The 22553-nt window shown below is 44.8% G+C and overlaps 1 protein-coding gene across 6 annotated transcripts in view; it reads right to left on the bottom strand.

Moving 5' to 3' along the window:
* SASH1 (SAM and SH3 domain containing 1) overlaps positions 1-22553 on the bottom strand; it is a 361653-nt gene that overhangs the window by 75306 nt on the left and 263794 nt on the right. For all 6 annotated transcript variants that reach the window (XM_078370272.1, XM_078370275.1, XM_078370277.1 and 3 more), the window contains exons 5-6: positions 4126-4166; positions 1366-1452 (exon numbers count right to left, since the gene is read on the bottom strand). In XM_078370272.1, the coding sequence (XP_078226398.1) occupies positions 1366-1452; positions 4126-4166 (128 nt within the window). The remainder of the gene's footprint in view (positions 1-1365; positions 1453-4125; positions 4167-22553) is intronic.

The raw sequence follows: 22553 nt of genomic DNA, 5'->3' as shown, positions 1-22553 counted from the left end.
CCCAGCTGTCTTATTTCTACTTTTTACCAGTTTCCAGTATCGTTAGGATAACTGGCTGTGGCTTAATTTGCCTTTGGTGTTAGGGACAGAGAGAAAGAGTCTGCCTGTAGACTTGTAGGAAACCATTTCAGACACGGCTGACTTTAAAATTTATGTTGCCTTGTATTTCCCTATCTCATTTCCATTTTGTAATCAATCAGTCCAAAAATACTCCTCAAGTTCCCTTTGCTACTTACACAGGGGGAATAATAGCGTGTGCTGGGTGAAGAGAAAGGCCTCATGGCAGAGAGGATGATGGGGAGTTGGTTGAATTCTTTAAAAATCCACATTATCTGGTAAACTGTGGCCTTCCTCCTTCCCTCCCTCTCCTTCTTTACCTCTCCCTTTCTCCTTAGCTTTCTTTCTAAATTAGACTCTTTTTTTAGAATCCAAGGTTTGTTTTGAATCACAAGTGATGCTGGGTGTATACAAAAAAAAAAAAACAACTGGGAATGCTTAAAAGTAGTACAACTTAAAGAAAGCCACGTGGGATGTTGGCACGGAACCCAGGTGTGCAGACTGTGTGCTGTTCACATCCATCTTCTCATTTCCACGTGTATGGATAATTAGACAGACGTTCCACACAGTGCAGGACCCTAAGATTTCGTAAAGGAAAACAAGTAGTGTCACTGGTGATCAAGGAAAACTTTGTATCTATCGATAACCTCATTCAGCTGGTCTGGAATCTGGAAGTGGATTTGTTCTGGTTTCTTCTCTGAATACTGGGAAAACATAAATTATGTAACTGAGTCTCAAAGGGATGACATATTTACTTACTATATAAACAACAACAAAAGACACAGCCGAGAGTAGGGCAGAACTCCCCTCACAAAGCCGCCCGGGCAAATTCCCATGATGTCAGACCACTAGAGTTTCCAGGGGCAACACCCAGAACGGTCCCGCCGCAGAAGAGCGTCAAACGTTCAGAAGAATGCAAAGGCTCTAAGTGGGAATGCAGACACGGGAGCCCCAAACCAACACATGCAAGGGCTCGCTAGACCCTTTCGGGTTAGATTTCGGCAAGAGGAGACTAAAGATCTTTCTGAGGTTGGTGTGACTGAAAAAACTACAGATTTGGCCTCTGCTGTCAGATCTATGAAGGGAAAAAACGGTGAACTTGCCCCCTTTTGTTTTCTTTGACTTAAAAAAAGAAAATCACTGGGACAAAGTCTTAAAGGAACAACAGGAATGTCAGAAAATTTGAACACTTTGTGGGCACATGCAGGGAGTTATGCTAACTTAGAGCATGCACTGAGGTCGGCAGCACAGGCGTCTTCACATGTGAGAGCTAAAAGGACCTACTGTCCACCAGCTGCATTGCAGTACCTTTTGAAGTCTGCCTCATTATTCCTTTCTGGTTCTTTCGGAAGTTCTGCCAGAAATACTTGTTTTTCTTCTTCCAGTCTCCTTTTCCTTAAAAAAAAAAAAAAAGGAAGAAAAAGCACAAGCAATAAATTCATTAATAACAAAAGCAGCCTCTTCCTTATAATTTGAAGCTGGTAAGAATACTTTGATTTCACAAAAGGAGAGTGTTTTTTTCTTTCAGTTAGTGGAAGAATGGGAGATGCCTACAAAGTTGTTTAAAAGAAATGCAAATTTCCCAGTAGCAAGAAACGGTGCAGTAGGGTTAAGACGAGAAACACAGAAACATCAAAAAGGAAGGCAAACCATGCGTTCTTGTGTTTACTTTGATGTTTGTTTAACTACGAGGCCTCATTTGGCCTTGTCTTGCAGTCTATCTCCCCCACTTTGGTCTTAGCCACAATTATTTCAACTATACCACAAATAGGCTATTTTAAGAAGTTCAGTTAGTTTTGTTGTTGTTTCTGTTGTTGATCTACCCTTGGTTTATTTCTGTTATTCCAGATTTAATGACACAGACAGAATGGCTGGTATGTCCTGGGCCCACAGGTCAGGGGAGCGGGTGCCCTGGGTCTGTGGGTCTGGCCCCCACTGTTACTCTCTGAAGTGTGGTCTGCACGGTTCTCGGTATGGCATGACTCCCACGTCCCTGGCATTCAGGCTACCTGGTGACCCACCTACAGCTTACCCAGGGCACAAAGAAAGACAAGAAAGACTGCAATCAGGCTGTGGCATCTCCCAAATGGGTTTCCCTCTACCCGCCCCACCCCCATCCTTTCCAAACTACTGCAGTGACTTTCAAGGGAAAACAAATTCGCTGCTCTAGCGAGACATTTTTAATATGTAGTAGGGTTCCGATCATCAATAATATGTGATACCTTTTTAAAAGCGAAGCAAAAGGGAGAGTAAGTAAAATAAATGGATAGAGCAGTCCTTTATTCTTTACAGATGAGAAGCAGCAGCAGTGGTGTCTGCCATCATGCTGATGCAGCACACTCAAAATAGCTGCTTTGTCACCACTTGGTGTCTGTCTGGTGGCTCCATCGTCATTGGAAACAGGGCCCAGCAAAGTGATGGGTTTCCTCAGTCTAGACTGGTGGTGCCAAGCAATGAAGCAGACACGTGGGAACCATGTCTATGGTGCTCCCAGGCTAGAAAGGGCATCGTCTGTCAAAACAGGATGCCTGCATTTAAGTTCTGACAGCCCTCGGAGTTATGGGAAAGAAACCTTCAGCCAAAGACAGAGCTCTCTGCAAGTTTTGTATTGCCCACTGCTTTGGGCTTAACACTGAAGCAAATGTCAGCCATGCAGGGTTAAAGGAGGCTAGTTATTATTAACTCAACCTTTTTCTTAGACAGTTCGGAAACATTCCTTTTCTTTTCTTTTTTTTTGAGGCGGAGTCTTGCTCTGTTGCCCAGGCTGGAGTGCAGTGGTGCAATATCAGCTCACTGCAACCTCCACCTCTCAGGTTCAAGTGATTCTCCTGCCTTAGCCTCCTGAGCAGCTGGGATTACAGTCATCATACTAGCCAGGCTGGTTTTGAACTCCTGACCTTCTGATGTACTCGCCTTGGCTTCCCAAAGTGCTGGGGTTACAGGAGTGAGCCACCGTGCCCGGCCTATTTATTTTCTTTTTAAGAGACAGTCTTTAGCATTCAAACTGGAGCAGTGTCACAATCACATCTCACTGTAGCCTCAAACTCCTGGGCTCAAGGGATCCGCCTACCTCAGCCTCCCAAGTAGCTGGGACTACAGGTGCAAGTTGCCACGCCCAGCTAATTTTCAAATTTTTGGTAGAGACAGCATCTTGCTATGCTGCCCAGGTCGGTCTCAAATTCCTGGGCTCAAGTAATTATCCTGCCTTGGCCTCCCAGATTGCTGGGAGAATTGAACCACTGTACAGGCTGAGAACGTATTGAAGCTATATTCCCTTCTCCCTTCTCCCATTTTCATGCTTCTGAAACAGAGATGCAGCCTAATAAATGGTAATATTTATTCAGCTATTATAGCCAGGTACTTTGCTAGCTAATGGCATATTTCATTTAACACTCAATTATATGATACATTATTGCTCCAACCTAGGAGATGAGAAAACTAAGGCTTGGCGCAGGTGAGCTATACAAGATGATAGCTATTCAGTTAGCAGATTCAAAGCCAGGCAGCCAGACTCAATTGAGCACTTACGTTCCTAGTCACTATCACCCACCCACCCTCTGACCCAGACGAGACAGCAGTTACTAAACCAAGAATGAATTTTCTAATCAAGAATATGTAAATATACAATGCTTAATTGTGCATAATCTTGGATCTAACAATTCCAAATTGAAGGATTTATCCTAAGGACATTTCTAGAGATACAGACCCCAGGAGTTTTAGGGCAGCAGTACATTTTTAAGTGTGCACGCTATTCCACCATATTGGATGTGCCATAAGTCAACTAACCAATTAGTTCTTTGCTGAATATTTAGGTTGCTTCCAGTGTTTTCTCTACTAATGTAGAGAATATTCAGTCATAACATATTCAACTTAAAAACTATAAAACAGTAAGCAGAATATAATCACAATTACTATTTTTTTAATCCTAGAAAAAGGTTGTAAATCAAAATCTTAACAGCGTTTATTTCTGAGCAGAAGGATTATTTGTGGTTTTTATATTTTCACTTTTGTGTTTTCTATAAAGTCTTAAAATAATTAAATAGGTAAACCAAGAAAAGTGGTACTGACCTACAGAGCTGTCCTCTGAGTTTGATTTATGAAGAGGGTGCCTAGAAAAGAAAAACAAATCAGATTACCAGGGAGACTTGCTTTCATGGGAGAACTGAAAACTCTCCTAACTAGTCTGACCCAGCATCAATACTACTTAATACAGCCAGGGCAGTTGTTACAGCCTATTTACCACTGGCTTTTTCTACCCATCTGCTGACTTCCTAGAAATAGACTTGTGTGCCATTTGTCAACATTTATTAAAGACTCACTCGAAGGTGAGACCCGTAATATGAAATAAAGAACAGACTTCACTAGATGATCGCTGAAGTTCCTTTCATTCTGTAAACTATTAATACAAGTGAAATTGCTGCCATTGGGAAGTCTCTTGTGTAAGAGGAAAATAAAGCAAATAATAATAAAAACATAAACTCAGCACCACAAATGCCACTTGGGCCCGAAGATGAGTACAGGGGTCAGCTCTTGGGAAACAAAGAGGGCAGGGTGGCGGGGGAGAGACCCACAACAGGAGACTGAGTGCCCCTAACAGGGGCGGCCAGTACGGAGTTCCTCCAGTTGGTTGCTGGCAGTTGGCAAGTGCAATGTCCATCCCACTGAATCTTCCAATGTTCAGAGAGAAGCCAGAAATCTGCATATTTTTTAGATGGAGTCTTGCTCTGTTGCCCAGGCTGGAGTGCAGTGGCATGATCTCAGCTCACTGCAACCTCCGCATCCTGGGTTCAAGCAATTCTCCTGCCTCAGCCTCCCAAGTAGTTGGGATTATAGGCATGCACCACCATGCCCAGCTAATTTTTGTATTTTTAATTGAAACAGGGTTTCATCATGTTGGCCAGGCTAGTCTCGAACTCCTGACCTCAGGTTATCCACCTGCCTCAGTCTCCCAAAGTGCTGGGATTAAGCACTTAATCAGATTACCAGGGAGTATGCTCATGTACACTCAGGCATGAGCCACTGCGCCTGGCCAGAAATCTGAATCGTTACATGAGACCTCAAATATTTTTAAGTGATGGCAAATAAACCAGTTTTTAAAAATGTGTCCAAATTAATCAATACACGTCTGGGCATCGAATTTACCCCCTACCCCAACACCTTTGGCTGCCAGTTCGTGAAGGCAGATACAGATGAACTCAAATAATCTGAAAATTGTACACACACCCCCCCCAAAAAACCAGTTCATTAAGCATTTCTCCAGAAAAAAACTCAGACAAACAAAATTTAAAGAAAGAAAGCATGAAAATGGGAGAAGGTGGACGGGAATATAGCTTCAATACATTCTCAGCCTGTACCGAATTCAAAGCCTTTCTTTGTGGGTACTTTTTTTTTCTTTCTTTTTTTTTTTTTTTTTTTTTTTTGGGAAAACCAAAAAAGGTTAAAAGTTGGTTGTATCAAAAAGGGAACAAGGTGGGCGATCACTTGAGTTTGAGGCCAGACTGGACAACATGGCAAAACCCCGCCTCTACCAAAAATACAAAAATTAGCCAGGTGTGATGGTGCATGCCTGTAATTCCCACTACTCGGAAGGCTGAGGCAGGAGAATTGCTTGAACCAGGGAGGCAGAGTTGCAGTGAGCCGAGATCGCACCACTGCACTCCAGACTGGGCGACAGAGTGAAATGTGCCAGAAAGAGAGAAAGAAAGAAACAGAAAGAAGGAAAGAAGGAAAGAAAGAAAGAAAGAAAGAAAGAAAGAAAGAAAGAAAGAAAGAAAGAAGGAAGGAAGGAAGGAAGGAAGGAAGGAAGGAAGGAAGGAAGGAAGGAGGAAGGAAAGGGCAAGAGAGAAAGAGAAAGAGGAAGAGAGGAAGGGAGGAAGGGAGGGAAGGAGGGAGGGAGGGAGGGATGGAGGGACGGAGGGACGGAGGGACGGAGGGAGCATGGAGCAAAATCTTTCATTAGGTGGGTCCAAAGCCCAGAAGCAAAGTACAGTATCCTTGGGCTTGTAGCCAAGGAAAACCAGAAAGAAGGCACCTGCATCAGGACAGACACAGACACTTTGGGTATTTAAACCCGAATCTTCACTACAAGTTCACTGCCAGGAACGAAGATGGAAGACATGATTTTCACATCTGAATGCATGAAAAGACAAGAGAGTTGGAGGCCAGAGATGAGTTATACTAAAACAATTTTAGAGGAAAGGCTGAGCAGGAGGAGATCAGCCTGGACAACATAGTAAGACACCATATCTACAAAAAACAAACTTTAAAAACGTTTAGCTGGGCACGGTGACATGAACCTATAGTCGTAGCTACTCGGAAGGCTGCAGCAGGAGGACTACTTGAGCCCAGGAGTTGGAGGTTGCTGTGAGCTATGGTCACACCACTGACCTCCAAACTGGGTGACTGAATGAGACTCTGTCTCTTAAAAAACAAAATACAGTACAGGAAGATAAACGGAACATCCTAATCACCTAAGTGATTTTCTGCCTACCTTTTGGATAAAAGGACCCTGAGAATCTAAGGTGACCAGAGAGAGGGGAAAGAGGCTTTTTCAGGCAGAGCTGCCTTTAATAAGCCGCCACCCTTTGGTAGCTGCATGGGGGCGGGCTGATACTGGGTGCCATTTCTGAGTGGCAGGCCCAGCCCTGCAAGCACCACCATTCTCCACGACTGAGTGCAGTGAACTGTGGATGACCAGCAGAAAAATCTGAAAGCCTTCTATTGTAAACTAGGAGAGAGTCCAAGCTAAGAACAGAATCAGGGAAGAATCCGCTGCAGAGGACAAAGCTAGATTTGAATTCTAGTTATTCCCCCTTACTCCTATGCTGTGAATACAGAACATGTAAGGAAAATCCCACTTATCACCAAATTGTGCCACAACATGGCTGGGACCTACTTTCCTGCCTCCTATTCCCACAACAATGAAAATCCCTATTTACCCGCAAGACTTTTAGGAGGTGGTCATTTGAAAACGTAAATCATTCAGCCAAAAGATAGTGAACAACAGCATGAGTAAGGGAAATGGGTGAATAGGAAGAAAGGGGACCTACAGGTTGGGGAGGAGGGGAGACTGGGACAGAAAAGTGTAAGAAAGGATGGGGGTGGGGGATGAGAGGAATGAGGAAAAGAAGCACCAAATGTGACTCCCTCCGGGCCACAGGAGAAACTGGAGCAAAATAAGAGCAAGCTAGCAGGCTGGAAAAGGAGGCAGGAAATCCTTCTGAAAGAAAGAAGTGTTTCTGCAAGTTTCGATTCTTAATTTTTTTAAAAATCTTACTGTGCTGCACTTTGCACTTCAAGTCATGGGGCTCTGCATCTGCTCACCTTACTTCAGTGGGCCGGGGTCTGCAGCTGGTAAACCACGTTTCTGTATGGGAAAGTCAGAGGCACAGGGAGCCCCATACGGATTTTTATCCTTATGCTAAGGACTAGGGATGTCTTTTTTTTCCCCCCCCGAGATGGAGTCTCGCTCTGTTGCCCAAGCTGGAGTGCAGTGGCGTGATCTTGGTTCATTGCCACCTCTGCCTCCTGGGTTCAAGCGATTCTTCTCCCTCAGCCTCCCAAGTAGCTGGGATTACAGGCACATGCCAGCATGCCCAGCTAATTTTTTTTTTTTTTTTTTTTTTTAATTGAGACAGAGTCTCGCTCTGTTGACCAGGTTGCAGGACAGCGGCACAATCTCGGCTCATTGCAACCTTTGCCTCCTAGGTTTGGGCAATTTTTCTGCCTCAGCTTCCTGGGACTACAGGTGGGCACCATTACACCTGGCTAATTTTTGTATTTTTAGTAAAAATGGGGTTTCACCATGTTGGCCAGGCTGGAGTTGAACTCCTGACCTCAGGTGATCCACCTACCTCAGCCTCTCAAAGTCCTGGGATTATAGGTGTGAACAACCATGCCTGGCTGGGACTATAGAAGTCTTGACCTAATTGCTAAGGACCAATAGCCCTACCTCGGGATAAAACTGATTATGTAATAAGTCAAAACATACACTGTGAACTTCTACTTTCCCTAAGGGTTATCAAAATACTTCAAAAGGTACACTGCAGAAAAACATGCACTCTCACTGCTCCACCATTATCACAAAACGTAATCATATTTTCCTCTCTAAAATGATGACTGACAATATTTTCATTATTTTTAATCTACAGTCTTCAAATTGTCACACACTTTGAATAACTGCATCCTCTACTTTAAGCTTGTCCCAGGCATTGCTTGAATTTCCCCAGGATGCCAGCAGATGGCACTGTAGTTTCTTTATTCATCTTGCTGTGGTGAGTGGGATTTTGTTTTTAAAATTTCAGGAGTTCACCCCCTAGATGCTGGCCAAAGAATAACAATCCCATGTTTCATAAGCATGAGGCTCCCCAGCTCATCAAATTTGCAAAGGAGGAAAATGACACCGTATGAATTTGGATGCAGTGACTTCTCCCTGCAAACAGAAGCTGGCATAGAAGCAAAGCAAAATGCCATCTCCTTTCTCCTTGAGACTGATTATTAAAATTCATCCAGCAAGAGAAAAATGCAATGATATAACCCCAGTCCAAATGTGGATGGCAGCAGGTGGAAGGGGTCATTTACTGATCTCCTGGTGGAAGAAATTAATGCTGAGACATCAGTTCCAAAGGGGCCTTCTGGTAGAATTTCCTTTCTCCAGCCAGATGCCCCAGGCCCGAGGATGGTGGGTGCTGGAGGTGGATCTGCTCTTTGGACTCATTTTTTTCAATGTCAATGGCTGAAAAGGATGGGAACTTCAGCATGGATTTGGATGACCAGGAAGCAATAATTAATATTCTGCTGTGCTTTAAAACTCCATTTAAACATTTAATTATCATGAAGCATTGGATTTAAAGTCTCAGAAATAAACCTTAGCAAATACTTGTCATCAGTAACTCCTACTATTTTAAGACCCCAAACCTACTTAAGTGTCAACATTTTTCCTCAAGATCCCTAAACTGCTTTAGCTGTTCCCGAAGGCAAAATTCACTTAAGAAAATTCCTACATTAAGGAATTTATCAATTGCATTTTTAAAAAAAAGAGACGGCATCCCGGAAACTGAACTGGTTTCGTTCCTCCTAAATCCATCTTTAATAAATTCTTTGTTAAATTGCTTTGTGTATTCATTTTCACTCATTCTTTCATTGAGTGTTTATTTATTCACCTCCCAGTAGGAGTCAGCATCCTCTGAGGTCCTGAGAACACAGCAATAAACAAGACAGATTCAAGAAGGGAGACTGCAGAGTCAAGGAGTGGGGAGAAGTCGAGATGATGGGACAGAGAAGGCATCTCGGAGCAGAAACCTCAACAATGAGCTGAAATAACATTCACTTCCCCAAATGGGGAAAGCTGGGCAGGGTAACAGCAGGGGAGGGAACACAAGGTCCATTTTGCACATGCTATGTTTGCAGTGCTTATTAAACATCCTGTGGAGACAGTAAAGAAATTTGGATATGCAAGTCGAGAGCTGCAGATAAGAATTTGTAAGTCACTTGCATACTTTAAGCTCTAAGATTGGCTGAATACAACAAAGAGAGAAACATTATGAAGACTGGGCTCTGGGGCAACCAGATTTTTAGGGGTCAGAAAGAGAAGGTGAGGTCCCTTAAGATGAGTGGCCAGTGAAGGAAGGAAAAGCAGGCAGAGTGCTCTTTTACCTTTCTGGCTTGAATAACATTAAACTCAATTTTACAAAAATTATATTGCAGCTGGGCACCGTGGTTCCCACCTGTAATCCCAGCACTTTGAGAGGCCGAGGCAGGCGGATCACCTCAGGTCAGGAGTTCCAGGCCAGCCTGGCCAACACGGTGAAACCCTATCTTTACTAAAAATACAAAAATTAGCCAGATGTGGTGCAGAGCACCTGTAATTGCAGCTACTCGGGAGGCTGAAGCAGGAGAATCGCTTGAACCCAGGAGGCAGAGGTTTCAGTGAGCCGAGATCATGCCACTGCACGTCAGTCTAGGCAACAGTGAGACTCTGCCACACACACACACACACACACACACACACACACTCACTCTCTCTCTCTCTCTCTCTCTCTCTCTCTCTCGCTCGCTCGCTCTCTTAAAAAATATATATTGCAGCCTTATACTCCACACAGCGGAAACTCTATGTTACCATATTTTCTTTTCCAGTGAGTCTCCTGCTTTATAGTGGAGACCCTTGTAAGATCAAATAGTAGTAGAAGGAACACACACAGGTCAACATGAAATTCTTTTCACCTGTATAGAATCCCACCTATGAATGCAATACTCTCATTACTCCCCATCACAGAACAGGACTATCACAGGGACGGGAGTGATGACATGCCCGAGGTCCAGTCACGCTGGTCAAGGGCCTAACTGGGCTTGGTGGCCATGTTTCTGACTCCTGAGTCCAACCCCTCGCCCTCTTCCCCAGACTCCTTCTCTCTTACATAGGAGAATTCCAAATTGTATACATTCTTTAACATGATGCCCCTCTTCTACTAATTAAGGGATAGACAGAAAGGGGATACCATTAGATACTGGCCCTGCTCTTGAGTAAATTGCTCAGAAGAACTTGCAGAAATGATACTCAGAAGATACTCAGAAGAACTTTCAAAAATAGAACGTTTTCAACACCAAATCTGACCATGGCCTGTGGAAGTATCAGAATTAAATATTCCAAGAACACTTTTCCGGAATTGACATTATGACTATTGCATGACCCCCCATCTGCTTCTAGAAGGAAAGGAGACCATACTATGGCTCGAACTTATTTTTCCTCTTCTATTTATGCACAAATAGTCTAAGCTACATCCAGGCAAAGACAACTGTCTCGTTTCTACATGTTGTGTCCAGCACACCAGAAAAGCCCAATGAATGGCCAAGCATAGAGAAATTCCTGAAATACACTTCATGTTTTGGCTTTAGTGAGCTGTCCAGAAACTTCATTATAACAAAAAAAGAAAACAAAAGGAAAAACAAAAAAGAAAGAAAAGAAAAAAAAAAAAATGAAAGCGATTATAACCTAATTTCCAAGAAAGGAACATGTGCTATATGTTACTGGAAATCCTGTACTTAGGGGATTTTCAAAGTTCCTTAATCTTGAGTCTCAGGAAATAAACTTCTCCATTAGTTGATTTCCTGCTGAATTTGGAATCTGGGCTTTTGCTGTGTCTGGGTCTTTTCCTGCAACATCCCAGGCCTGCCAAGGCAGTCCCCAAAGCCAGTAGCAGCCTTTTCTCCACGATTTCAAAAAATGCCTGACACATCTGTGCTACCGAATTGTGCATGTACAGGGGGAGGTTAGGGAAGGTTAAGAGGTTGAAGGACTTAACATTAATAAGTAGTTAAGATTTTCTTTTCTTTATGTCCTACTTAAGTATGGATAACTCTGTACCTTCATATTCTGCTCCTTTCCAGACAAAGCATTTCATGTTAAGGAAATAATGCCTCAATTTAATATTTCTTACTATCCTTTGGTTATCAAAGATATTTTTATCACACAAATCTATCTCCCATGTTTAAGAGAAATAGATATGAAACAAAATTCAATTCATACTATTCACTAGTTGCCATAAAAACTCAAGGATCACCCTTTCTCCAGCCACAGGGCCAGGACACGGATGACACCAGAGAGACCATGATAGCCTAAGCTATAAGAGATGCTCCCTCTCAGAAACTGGCAGGTGCAGGAAGTGAGTGCCTCCTTAAATTCCACACCCTGTGCACCTCTCTTGCTTGGGCCCATGATTTAGCTTGTGAATTCACTGGCTGAGACTGAAAAGTAATTCTATTGCTGAAATCTGGCATACTGGTAGAACTCCAAGAATATTCAGTATCAATGACAACATGGGTGACATTTTGTCAAGCTGGTCAAAACAATCCCATACAGGTTTTTTCTTCCATTTCACAGTCTATTCTGAGTTTGGACTCGCTGGCTTTTTGCTACAAGGTCACCTTTACATATGATCAAGGCAGGTATCTGCAGTGCCATATACAAGACAATGGCCTGACCCAGCACACACGCTCAGGAGTCAGGCAGAACTAGGGGTAAATGCCTGCGCTGCCACCAATCTAAGCCTTGACTGTCTTTTTCAGTGCAAGTGTGATGATAAAAACAGTACCCCTTAATGGATCGTTAGGAGGAGTACCTCAGAGTGAATGTTAAGAGCTTTGCACAGCATCTGGTGCTAGGGAAGCTCCAAGTAAATGTTATTTCTTGTAACTATTCAGAGAGCAGTCCCAAACTGACAAACTGTCTTAGTCTTCTTCATCGGGCTCGCTCTTCTTATCCCCCAAGTATTGCCATTATGTACCTCCTATTCTAAATTCTAAGTTTCCAAATCACTAAGGTTCCTCCTTGTAAATTATTTTCTCATTAACTTCTCTCAAATAATTGAGATGCACACACGAATTTCTCCTCGACTTCTCAATCACTTTATAAAAGCAATTTGTATGTTTCTCAGAATTACAAAACACAACACGCATAATGTTTGAGCATAAGGTCAAAATCTCTTTATCCAACAGATTTTCAGCCTATTATTTCCATTATTCACGTGTTATTATATCCTGCTGTCTTCCTTAAGCAGTATTTAGCTTATTGTATACAACACATTGTATACCTAATAATTTTTTATTGACGCATAGCTTTTCAATATAGGCACATGTTTATATCATGGGAAATGGCTTGGGTCCATCAATTACCTCAATTATCATTAACTCTCCAAAAAAGAAATGGCAGGGTTTTCAGGTATGAAGTGTGAATGTTGTCTCTAAACAGTGATATTATCTAATACAATACAATCTAATCTGATTTCCAGCCATGAGTTGTAGAATTTTTTACTTTTCTACCCCATCCTCTTTGTATGTATTTGGTTTACAACTGATATCAGAACCACTTTAAGTCAGCCTGTTCCTTCTACATAAGCTGTCTCCAAAGGGCGTCTTGCTAGGAAAAATAAGGAGAAAGATACAGCTAATTTAGACACGCAGCGTTAGTTCTGATGACAACCACCTTTGTTATCCTTCAATCCCCTGCTAATTGTATTAGACAGATGGAAGTTGTAGGTAAGTAAACATTATCTTTCCTGGGCAAATCCAGCCTGCCTCCTTTTGTTCTGTCTGTGGTAGAGATCATGAGCAGCTGGCGGGCACCTCGATGTGAAGGATGTCTCAAATGTTGTCATAAGGCCACTACCCGGGAAATGGCATCGCACAACAAATGGCTCAGAACGTGGATTCGGGAGTCCAAATGCCAGTGTTCAAAGCCAAGCTCTACCTGCTACTGAGAGTAACTCTGGGCAAGTTATGTACTCCCACCAAATCCCAGTTACCTGCTATGCAAAATAGAGACAATAATGCTACTGATCACATAGAATTTTTAGAGTTTTCCATGAGTTGTGGCTTTTATTGTACTTACTACATGCCTGTACATGCTAAGCACTAAAAAAATTAAATTAAATAAGCTAGCTATTATTACTGGCCTTTTCTTTCAACCACTCTACCTATAAGTCAAGACATCCTTAGTCCTTCTCCAAATGTACTTCCATTTCTGAACTTGCAAGGGGCTGGTTCTCTGGCACCGCAGGAATGGCCAACAGGCTCTCCAGGCCAAGGACAGGGCCCACCCCTGTTGACTCTGAAAATCCACCACAAAGGTGCAGTGAAAGAGATTTGTTTCCTTTCATTCATCAACTGGTAACTTGTACCGAAAGTTAATGATGCAGGTCACTGGCAGAAACTTAGAGTTTCACACCTGAAAAGCAGCCAAATCCCATCTCTTCACAGGGGAGGCCCATGGGCTGGATGTATCTGGGCCACGGCCTCAGTAACGCCAGGACTGCCCAAGTGCAAGAGTGATGTGGGCCCAGGGTAGGGCTAATCAGATCTGGGATGCGATTCAGTCATCCTCTGAGGTTTCCAAAAGCCCCTCAGTGGGTCTTCTCTTTTCCATCTGGGCCATATTTTTCTTCCTTTGTGGCCTCATGGGTCTGAACTGTCTAAGAAGTTGAGATAAAATTGCTCTGTGAATGCCAGCTTTGATGCTAGTAACACTGTCGACAGTAACAGCATCTACTCCGGTACTGTAAAGTTATAAATGCCTTCCCAGTTCCTTCAGAGTTAACAACTGATGTTCACAGTAGCCCATGGTATATACTAGACAGTGTGTGTGTGTGTGTGTGTGTGTGTGCCCATGATATATACTAGACGGTGTGTGTGTGTGTGTGCCCATGATATATACTAGATGGTATGTGTGTGTGTGCCCATGATATATACTAGACGGTGTGTGTGTGTGTGTGTGTGCCCATGATATATACTAGATGGTGTGTGTGTGTGTGCCCATGATATATACTAGACGGTGTGTGTGTGTGTGTGTCCATGATATATACTAGAGGGTGTGTGTGTGTGTGTGCCCATGGTATATACTAGACGGTGTGTGTGTGTGTGTCCATGATATATACTAGAGGGTGTGTGTGTGTGTGCGTGTGTCTGTGTGTGTGTGTGTATATATATATATATATATACATACATAAAATTCTTTTTTTCAGATAGGTTCTTGCTCTATCACCAGGCTAGAGTGCAGTGGTACAATCACGGCTTATTGTAGCCTCTACCTCCTGGAGTCAAGCAATCTTCCTGCGTTGGCCTTAAGTAGCTGGGACTCTAGTCATATGCCATCATGCCCAACTAATTTTTTGATTTTTTTTGTTTTTTGTTTTTTTATAGAGACAAGGTCTCATTATTAGTCCAGGCTGGTCTTGAACTTCTGGCCTCAAGGAATTCTTCCACCTCAGCCTCCTTAAATGCTGGGATTACAGGTGTGAGGCCCTATGCCAGGCCCAAATAATTTTTTTTTTGAGACGGAGTTTTGCTCTTGTTACCCAGGCTGGAGTGCAATGGCGTGATCTCGGCTCATCGCAACCTCCGCCTCCTGGGTTCAGGCAATTCTCCTGCCTCAGCCTCCTGAGTAGCTGGGATTACAGGCACGTGCCACCGTGCCCAGCTAATTTTTTGTATTTTTAGTAGAGACAGGGTTTCACCATGTTGACCAGGATGGTCTCGATCTCTTGACCTTGTGATCCACCCACCTCGGCCTCCCAAAGTGCTGGGATTACAGGCGTGAGCCACCGCACCTGGCCAAATAATTTTTTTTACAATGCAACGTCATATAAAAAGGAATCAGCAACTGACCAGTTTCATGTACAATCAATGGTTTATTGTTTGCTTGGCATAGATGAAGCTCTATGCCACTAGATGAAGAAATTGCACACAACATGGCCCATACCTTCCACGAGTTTATGATACTCAAGAAGATCTCGCTGTAACATAAAAATAGTCAAGCTAGTTGCCTCCCATGTCAATATCCATTTCGTTTTCTTTCTTACTTTCAGAGTCCTGATTTTGCTTGGGGTAGCAGTATACCCTGTTAAAATATTCACCTCCCCAGACTCCTTCGCCGTTAGTTGACACCAAGAGTCAGTGTCTGGCAGAGAAGAAAGACTAGAACTTTGTGTTAAGATGTTTCTAAGAAAGCTAGTGTTTCTATAACAAAAAGGATTTACTCCATCTACACGTCTTTTGCCCAGCTCTTCCCATTATCCCTCCTGGAACGTCGCCCAAGCAGACATCATTTTATCACAAGGAAGAAAGTCCCAATAATAAGAATGGTAGAGTAGGAGAAGGAATAATTCCTTAAGCAGCTGCTCAAGCCTTGGAAAGCCCAATTGCAGACTCCCTGCTATATGAGAAGATACCCCCATTGTCTAAACGCTGAAGTCCCATGTCAGTTACGTACAGGTGAATATCATCCTAACAGTTTGATATGGTTTGGCTCTGTGTTCCTAACAGGTGTGGAATCTGGTGGGCAGTAATTTAATCATGGGGTCAGTTACCCTTGTGCTGGTCTAGTGATAGTGAGTGAGTTCTCATGAGATCTGATAGTTTTATAAGGGGACTTCCCCCTCCACTGGGCACTCATTCTCTTCCTCCACTCATCATGTGAAGAAGGACGTGTTTGTCTCCCCTTCTGCCATGATTGCAAGTTTCCTGAGGTCTTCCCAGCCATGTGGAACTGTGAGTCATTTAAACCTCTTTCCTTTATAAATTACCCAGTTCTGGTATGTCTTTATTAGTAGCATGAGAACGGATATTCAACACAGTTAGTGGTTAAGAAACGAAAACCACTAACTTCCACAAAGCATTGGTCTGGCTTACCAAGCACATTCGTATATCTCATCATATTTCAGGCTCACAGGAAAAAAACTAGCCTGCTGTATGTATAAAGAGATTCTGGCTTAGAGTCTTTATGTAAGTGACTTGTTCAAGGTCATGCAATTCGTCACTGTAAGTCACAGAACTGGAGGTTAAACTCAGCTCTTCGGACACCCAAACCAATGGTTTTCCCAGTAAAACTTGAGCTTCGCAGACTCAAGAGGTTCACTAGTCTTACTGATCACAGTATTCACAGTACCCGGTGCAATACTGTGGAGCCTAAAGCCAAAACTGCATTGTCTCTAATTACTGGCAATTTAAGTTTGTAATGTGGCCCCTGGAGTCTGCAGCTTCAGGACAAATTCTGACATTAGATGATTCTTCAGTAGGCGTACAAATTAAAGTGTAAAAACAAGGGGGGGTGCATAATATTCCATGGTGTATATGTGCCACATTTTCCCTGTTCAGTCTATCATTGATGGGCATTTGGGTTGGTTCCAGGTCTTTGCTATTATGCAGCCATAAAAAACGATGAGTCCGTGTCCTTTGTAGGGACATGGATGAACCTAGAGACCATCATTCTCAGCAAATTGACACAAGAACAGAAAATGAAACACTGCATGTTCTCACTCATAGGTGGATGTTGAACAATGAGAACACATGGACACAGGGAGGGGAACACTATACACTGGGGTCTGTTGGGAGGAATAGGGGAGGGACAGCGGGGGGTGGAGAGTTGGGGAGAGATAGCATGGGAAGAAATGCCAGATATAGGTGAAGGGGAGGAAGGCAGCAAATCACACTGCCACATGTGTACCTATGCAACAATCTTGCATGTTCTTCACATGTACCCCAAAACCTAAAATGCAATAAAAAAGGGGGGGAGACTTGAAATTCTGCTTTTTATTCTGGTTTTGATCTAACCAGTAAAAACAAATGCCTTCATTTTATGGCCTCACTGTGACTTTTAAATTTGATTCATATCTGTTTTAAATCTTAAGAATTACTGAATCATTATCAAAAGCAAAATAAAACAGAACAGGGTTGTAGCATATTATTTTCACCACAAAAACTAGCTATTATAAAAATGAGAAAAAAAGGTAATTTCTTATGAGCTTAAGCAGCCTACTAAAAAGAAAGTACCTTTGTTTACATTATTATATTATTTTGAGACACTCTGGGTCTCACTCTCTTGCCCAGGCTGGAATGAAGTGATACAATTACAGCTCACTGCAGCCTCAACCTCCCCAGGCTCAGGTGATCCTCCTACCTCCCCAGCTCCCTAAATAGCTGGGACTACAAGTGCGCACCACCACGTCCACCTAATTTTTGCATTTGTTTTTGTAGAGTTGAGATTTCATCACGTTGCCCAGGCTGGTCTCAAACTCCTGGGCTCAAGCAATCCACTTGCTTCTGCCTCCCAAAGTGCTCAGATTACAGGTGTGAGCCACCATGCCTGGCCTGTTTACATGATTAAATGGTCCCCAATTATTTTGTAAATGGAGAAAAATTGTGTGCTCTATTTCCTTTATTAAAATTCCCTGCATATGTGTAATAAATATGGGGTCCAAGAGAGGCTTTTCTTCGGGCTGAGGGTGGGGAGGGCCCCTCGAGAAAGCCCTCTAGCTTTCTGTTTGCCTGAGGCAGGCCCAGGTTAAGAGTCTCTGTGAGAAGGGGCTGCCACACACTGCGGTGGCACAGATATGGGTTCACCAATCCCCGCAGAGACAGGCAGGGAGGGCCCCCAGCTTTGAGTATTTTTACCAAATGTTCAGGAACCTAGGGGGAAAGCAGGCCGGCCCTGACCAGCCTCAGCCTGGGGTGGGGAAGAGAGTAGGGCAGATGGGGAGGAAAGAGGCTCATTCAAGGACCTCCTCCTTACGTTTCCAAGGTGACAGCTCCGGAAGCAGGTCAGGACTTTCTCAGTACAAACAAACAGTGGCTCCCATTCACCATCCCTGCTGGCCATGCAGGCCGTTGTGGGCACAGAGGACCCTGGAGGGATGTGGGGACCAGAGCTGCCGCTTTCCTTTTGCCAGCTGCCCTGGGGGCAGCAGGGGAGCCTGGGGGAAGCAGCACCAAAGGCCAAGGCTGTAGGCACTGCGGGCACGGAGGGCTCTTCCTCCTGCTGCCAGATCACAGTGACCAGCAACCCCTCCAGGCCACTGCTGGGGGAGCCGCCCACCTGCCCTACTTCTCCCAGTGGGCAGCCCGGACACACGGCAGCCCGGAATCTGCGTCTAGTCAGTGGCAACCACTTGAGCCTTCCCCTACCCCACTTCTAATTCATTCAGACATGGTTACTATACAAACGAAAACTCAAGCTTCCCTGTCTTCTCAGAGCTCATTTTTAAACTCCCAAGAATCTGTGTCACTTCCCTGCACCCTCCACACCTGCGCCAACTCAGAGTGGACACTGCCCTCTCATGCGTGGTCACTCTGCTCGCTGATCTCACCCGCCCTCAGATTACTTCACGTCCTTCCCCTTTCCGATTCTGTGAGCGCACCAGCACCTGCTGGAAATGATTCAGACATCGGAAAGCTTTCCAAGGTCACCGTGAAGATGAAATGACCTCTACCAGCATCAGCTGAACAGCCCCCAATTCCATCTGTGCCTAAGATGCGGCACAAAGGCCAAGAGCTTGAAGCTGACAAGACACTGATTTGGGGAGCGATTCGTAAAGCCAAGCTGGCTGCTTAAGAGTCTCCTGGGAAACTTCTGAGAAGCCTCCAGGGTGGAGGTCAAATGCATTGGATCTGGGCAAGGCCTGAGGATCTGTCTCTCCAACAAGTTCTCCAGGTATCCGTGATGTGCAGATGTGCTTGGAAGCACCGGCTTAGCCCAGGAGAGGCCAGGATCACAGTGCCCATACCTCCCCCTCTATTCCCAACTTGTATCCAACACCTCCAAAATAAAATAAGCAGTACTGCAAGTGAGATTTTCAGAAAAGAACAGAGTAATCCAATTAAACAAGTGGCCAATCCTGTTCAAGCACTATCCTGACTCGTAAGGTTTTATTTGGGCAAGCTTTTAGATGAGAAGTTGGGGGCTGCGTTGTCTTGACTACCAAGCATGCCTGAGGTGAAGGAGACACTCCCTAAAGATTCAAAGTAACTAATCAGCCGTGGGTAAAAGAATTTAGAAAGTGGGGCGGGGCCCGGTGGCTCAAGCTTGTAATCCCAGCACTTTGGGAGGCCGAGGCGGGTGGATCACGAAGTCAAGAGATAGAGACCATCCAGGTCAACATGGTGAAACCCTGTCTCTACTAAAGACACAAAAAATTAGCTGGGGACGGTGGCGCGTGCCTGTAATCCCAGCTACTCAGGAGGCTGAGGCAGGAGAATTGCCTGAACCCAGGAGGTGGAGGTTGTGGTGAGCCGAGATCGCGCCATTGCAATCCAGCCTGGGTAACAAGCGAAACTCCATCTCAAAAAAAAAAGAAGAAAGAAAGTGGAAGTAGAATAAAGGAGTAAATAAATAACCTAAGCCGGTGATTCCAAGCATATCTGCACATCACAGGCTTAACAAGGCCTTTACACCTTCCAGATTGCTCCCTTCCTTCACAGTTCTTCCTGCCTCCTGGGAGCACACAGCCCGCCTCCTCACACTGACAGTGACCCATCTAAAATACAAAGCCCCAAATCAGGAAACGCCTGAGCTGGCTCTGAAGGCCTCCCACAAGCCAGGCCTGGGGCTCCACAACCCATTTCTCCAAATGTTGTGTTCCCAAGGCTTCGCACACCCTTTCTTCCGCCTGGAACTTCCTTCCTCTCTGCTTTTGCCTAAGAGAACCCTCAGTCAGTCCTCAGGTGCTCTCTCCTATGGGAACCCTGTGGCAATTTGGAGTTTGACAATTTATAACAGCCGGATTCCATTTCTCAGAATCCTCTTCCCCGTACAGTTCCAGGTTAACCTGGGCCGCAAGACAGACTTGACATGAAATGCACAAAGTAGCTCTCTTCTTTCCATGCATCATGGTCAGTGTGGGCATGAGGCCCTGCTATAGCCAGCACGTGTTATTGATGGGCCTCTGGGTCGGGGGCGGCCTGGGGCAGCAGCTGAACCCACAGAGCTCACGTTCCTGCTGGGTCTCCTCCTCAGGTCCTCCAGCTCCTGGGCCTGTGATGGGTAGAGCTCCTGAGGAAGGATGCCAGAAACCCCTGCAGGTCCTCTACACCCACAAAGCTGAAGCCTTGCTTGCAGATGATGAGTGATGGCATGGATGTCAGCCCACCCTGGCAGGCTGGACTTTGTCCTTCCCCACTTCTCTTTGCAAGCATTGATTTTGCCGAACTGCCTGCCTTGCTGACTTCAGGCTGTACCACCTTTCATAGAAGAAACAGCGTTGGCCAGGCACAGTGGCTGACACTTGTAATCCCAACACCTTGGAAGGCCAAGGTGGGCGGATCACCTGAAGTCAGGAGTTCAAAACCAGCCTGGTCAACATGATGAAACCCTATCTCTACTAAAAATACAAAAATTAGCTGGGCATGATGGCATGTGCCTGTAATCACAGCTACTGGGGAGGCTGAGGCAGGAGAATCATTTGAACCCAGGAAGTGGAGGTTGCAGTGAGCCGAGATCACACCATTGCACTCCAGCCTGGGCCACAGGGAGAGACTCCATCTCAGAAAAAAGGAAGAAAGAAGAAAGAAGAAGAAGAAAGAAGAAAGAAGAAGAAGGAAGAAGGAAGAAGCAGTAGAGGGAGGGGGAGGAGGACGAGGAGGAGGAGGAGGAGGAACAGCCTCACCTGGGCTGTGCAGTCGGCACAGGCTGTGATCCACGAGGTCAAAAGCCCATAACAAAGTCCTTCTTCTATCTTAACATTCTATTTCCCTAATAGAACGCTGACTGATGTCAAAATACAAGGTCCTCAGCACCGCCAAGCGGGGTTCACCATCCCTCCTTCTCCAGTTCCCGTCCTGATGGTTTTCACATAGCATAAGCATCTTTTCATGTCTTCAGATTGTAAGAGGACAGCTACCCTTCCTATCCTACTCATCCTTCCAGGGCTTATTGCTGGATAAATGCTTATGAAATTAAACTTCCTGAGCTGCCTGGCCCATCACAGGTCTCTGTGAGCACACCAGTCTTTGATTGTACCAGTAGCTGGGTAGATGAGAAGCAGTCTGGCCCTTGGAGATAAACAGACCTCGATTCGGAATCCAGTTCTGCCTTGCCCAAGGTCTGTGATCTTGTTAAGTCACTGACCTTCCCAAACCTTGGTTTCCTTAACTGTAGAATTCCATCTGCATCATAGAGTTGTTAGGAGAATTAATAAGATCTGCAGGGAGCACTCACTGAGCTGTAGGTGTGAGTCTCCGTCTTCCTGCCAGCAGAGGAATGTTCTTCATTTACTGACACCCTCCCACCATCACCCCATCCTTGCCCTAATATTCTGTTTCTTCTTACACATGAGAGAGAATAAACAGCAGCCACCTCCGTATATTAAACAATTCCTGGCTCTAGCAAGAGCACACACTTTGCCACTGGCAAAGGACACAGGGCAGACGTGCGGACTCAAGCTGTGTCCCGTCGACTGGAGGCTCACTCGCCAGACAGAGGGAAGGGCAACAAAGTTTCCAGTTGGGAACAGCTGAGGAAGAGGATTCTGGCCCAGCTGTTCCTACCCCAAGCCCCTGCACTCTGGAATGCTGAGCCCCTCAAATATGCTGTGCAGTGGTGCGAGCACACATACACACGTGTGGACACAGTAATTCCTGCACAAACACATACTTCAGCACATTGCTACTGCACAGGCTCTAGAAAAATAGCTGCTGTTTCTCAGCTGCCTGCATTTGAGGCATCACAAAAGAAACTAAAGGTCATGTGGGAAGGGCATATTTTAAGGGACCATAGCCACCGATAAGCTCGGTGCAAGGCACCGTCTAATGAGCCTGAGAACCCCAGACTCACTGCCCTCATCGTGGGCAGCACTGCACATTACAGAGCGGGTGAGGAAGGGAACAGTAGAATGTGAACACCTACTGTGTGCCAGGTAGTGTGCCGGGCATTCCACAGCACCACCCTGGAAAAGAGCTGCTTTTGTGCACATTTTATTGACTAGAAACCTGAGGCATAAAGAATTCAAATAACTTGTTCCCAATCCCACAACTAGCAGAGCTTAAACTCATGCTCAGATTCTGATCAGCTCCAGAGCCTGTGCCAGCTACCACATAGTGGATGTGCAGAGTCCAGGCTAAATTGGTAGGTTCAGGGCATGCTTTAGACTGGAGCAGAAAACCAAAGATGGCCTGAGCTAGAAGGACCCTGAAGACCACCTGACTCACACTCCTCCCTGTGCCCATGAGGGAGCTGA

Source organism: Callithrix jacchus, chromosome 4 (assembly GCF_049354715.1).
Source record: "Callithrix jacchus isolate 240 chromosome 4, calJac240_pri, whole genome shotgun sequence".
Taxonomy (NCBI): Eukaryota; Metazoa; Chordata; class Mammalia; order Primates; family Cebidae; genus Callithrix; species Callithrix jacchus.
The sequence above is the reverse complement of the archived record's forward strand: the minus strand, read 5'-3'. Positions and strand labels throughout refer to the sequence as shown.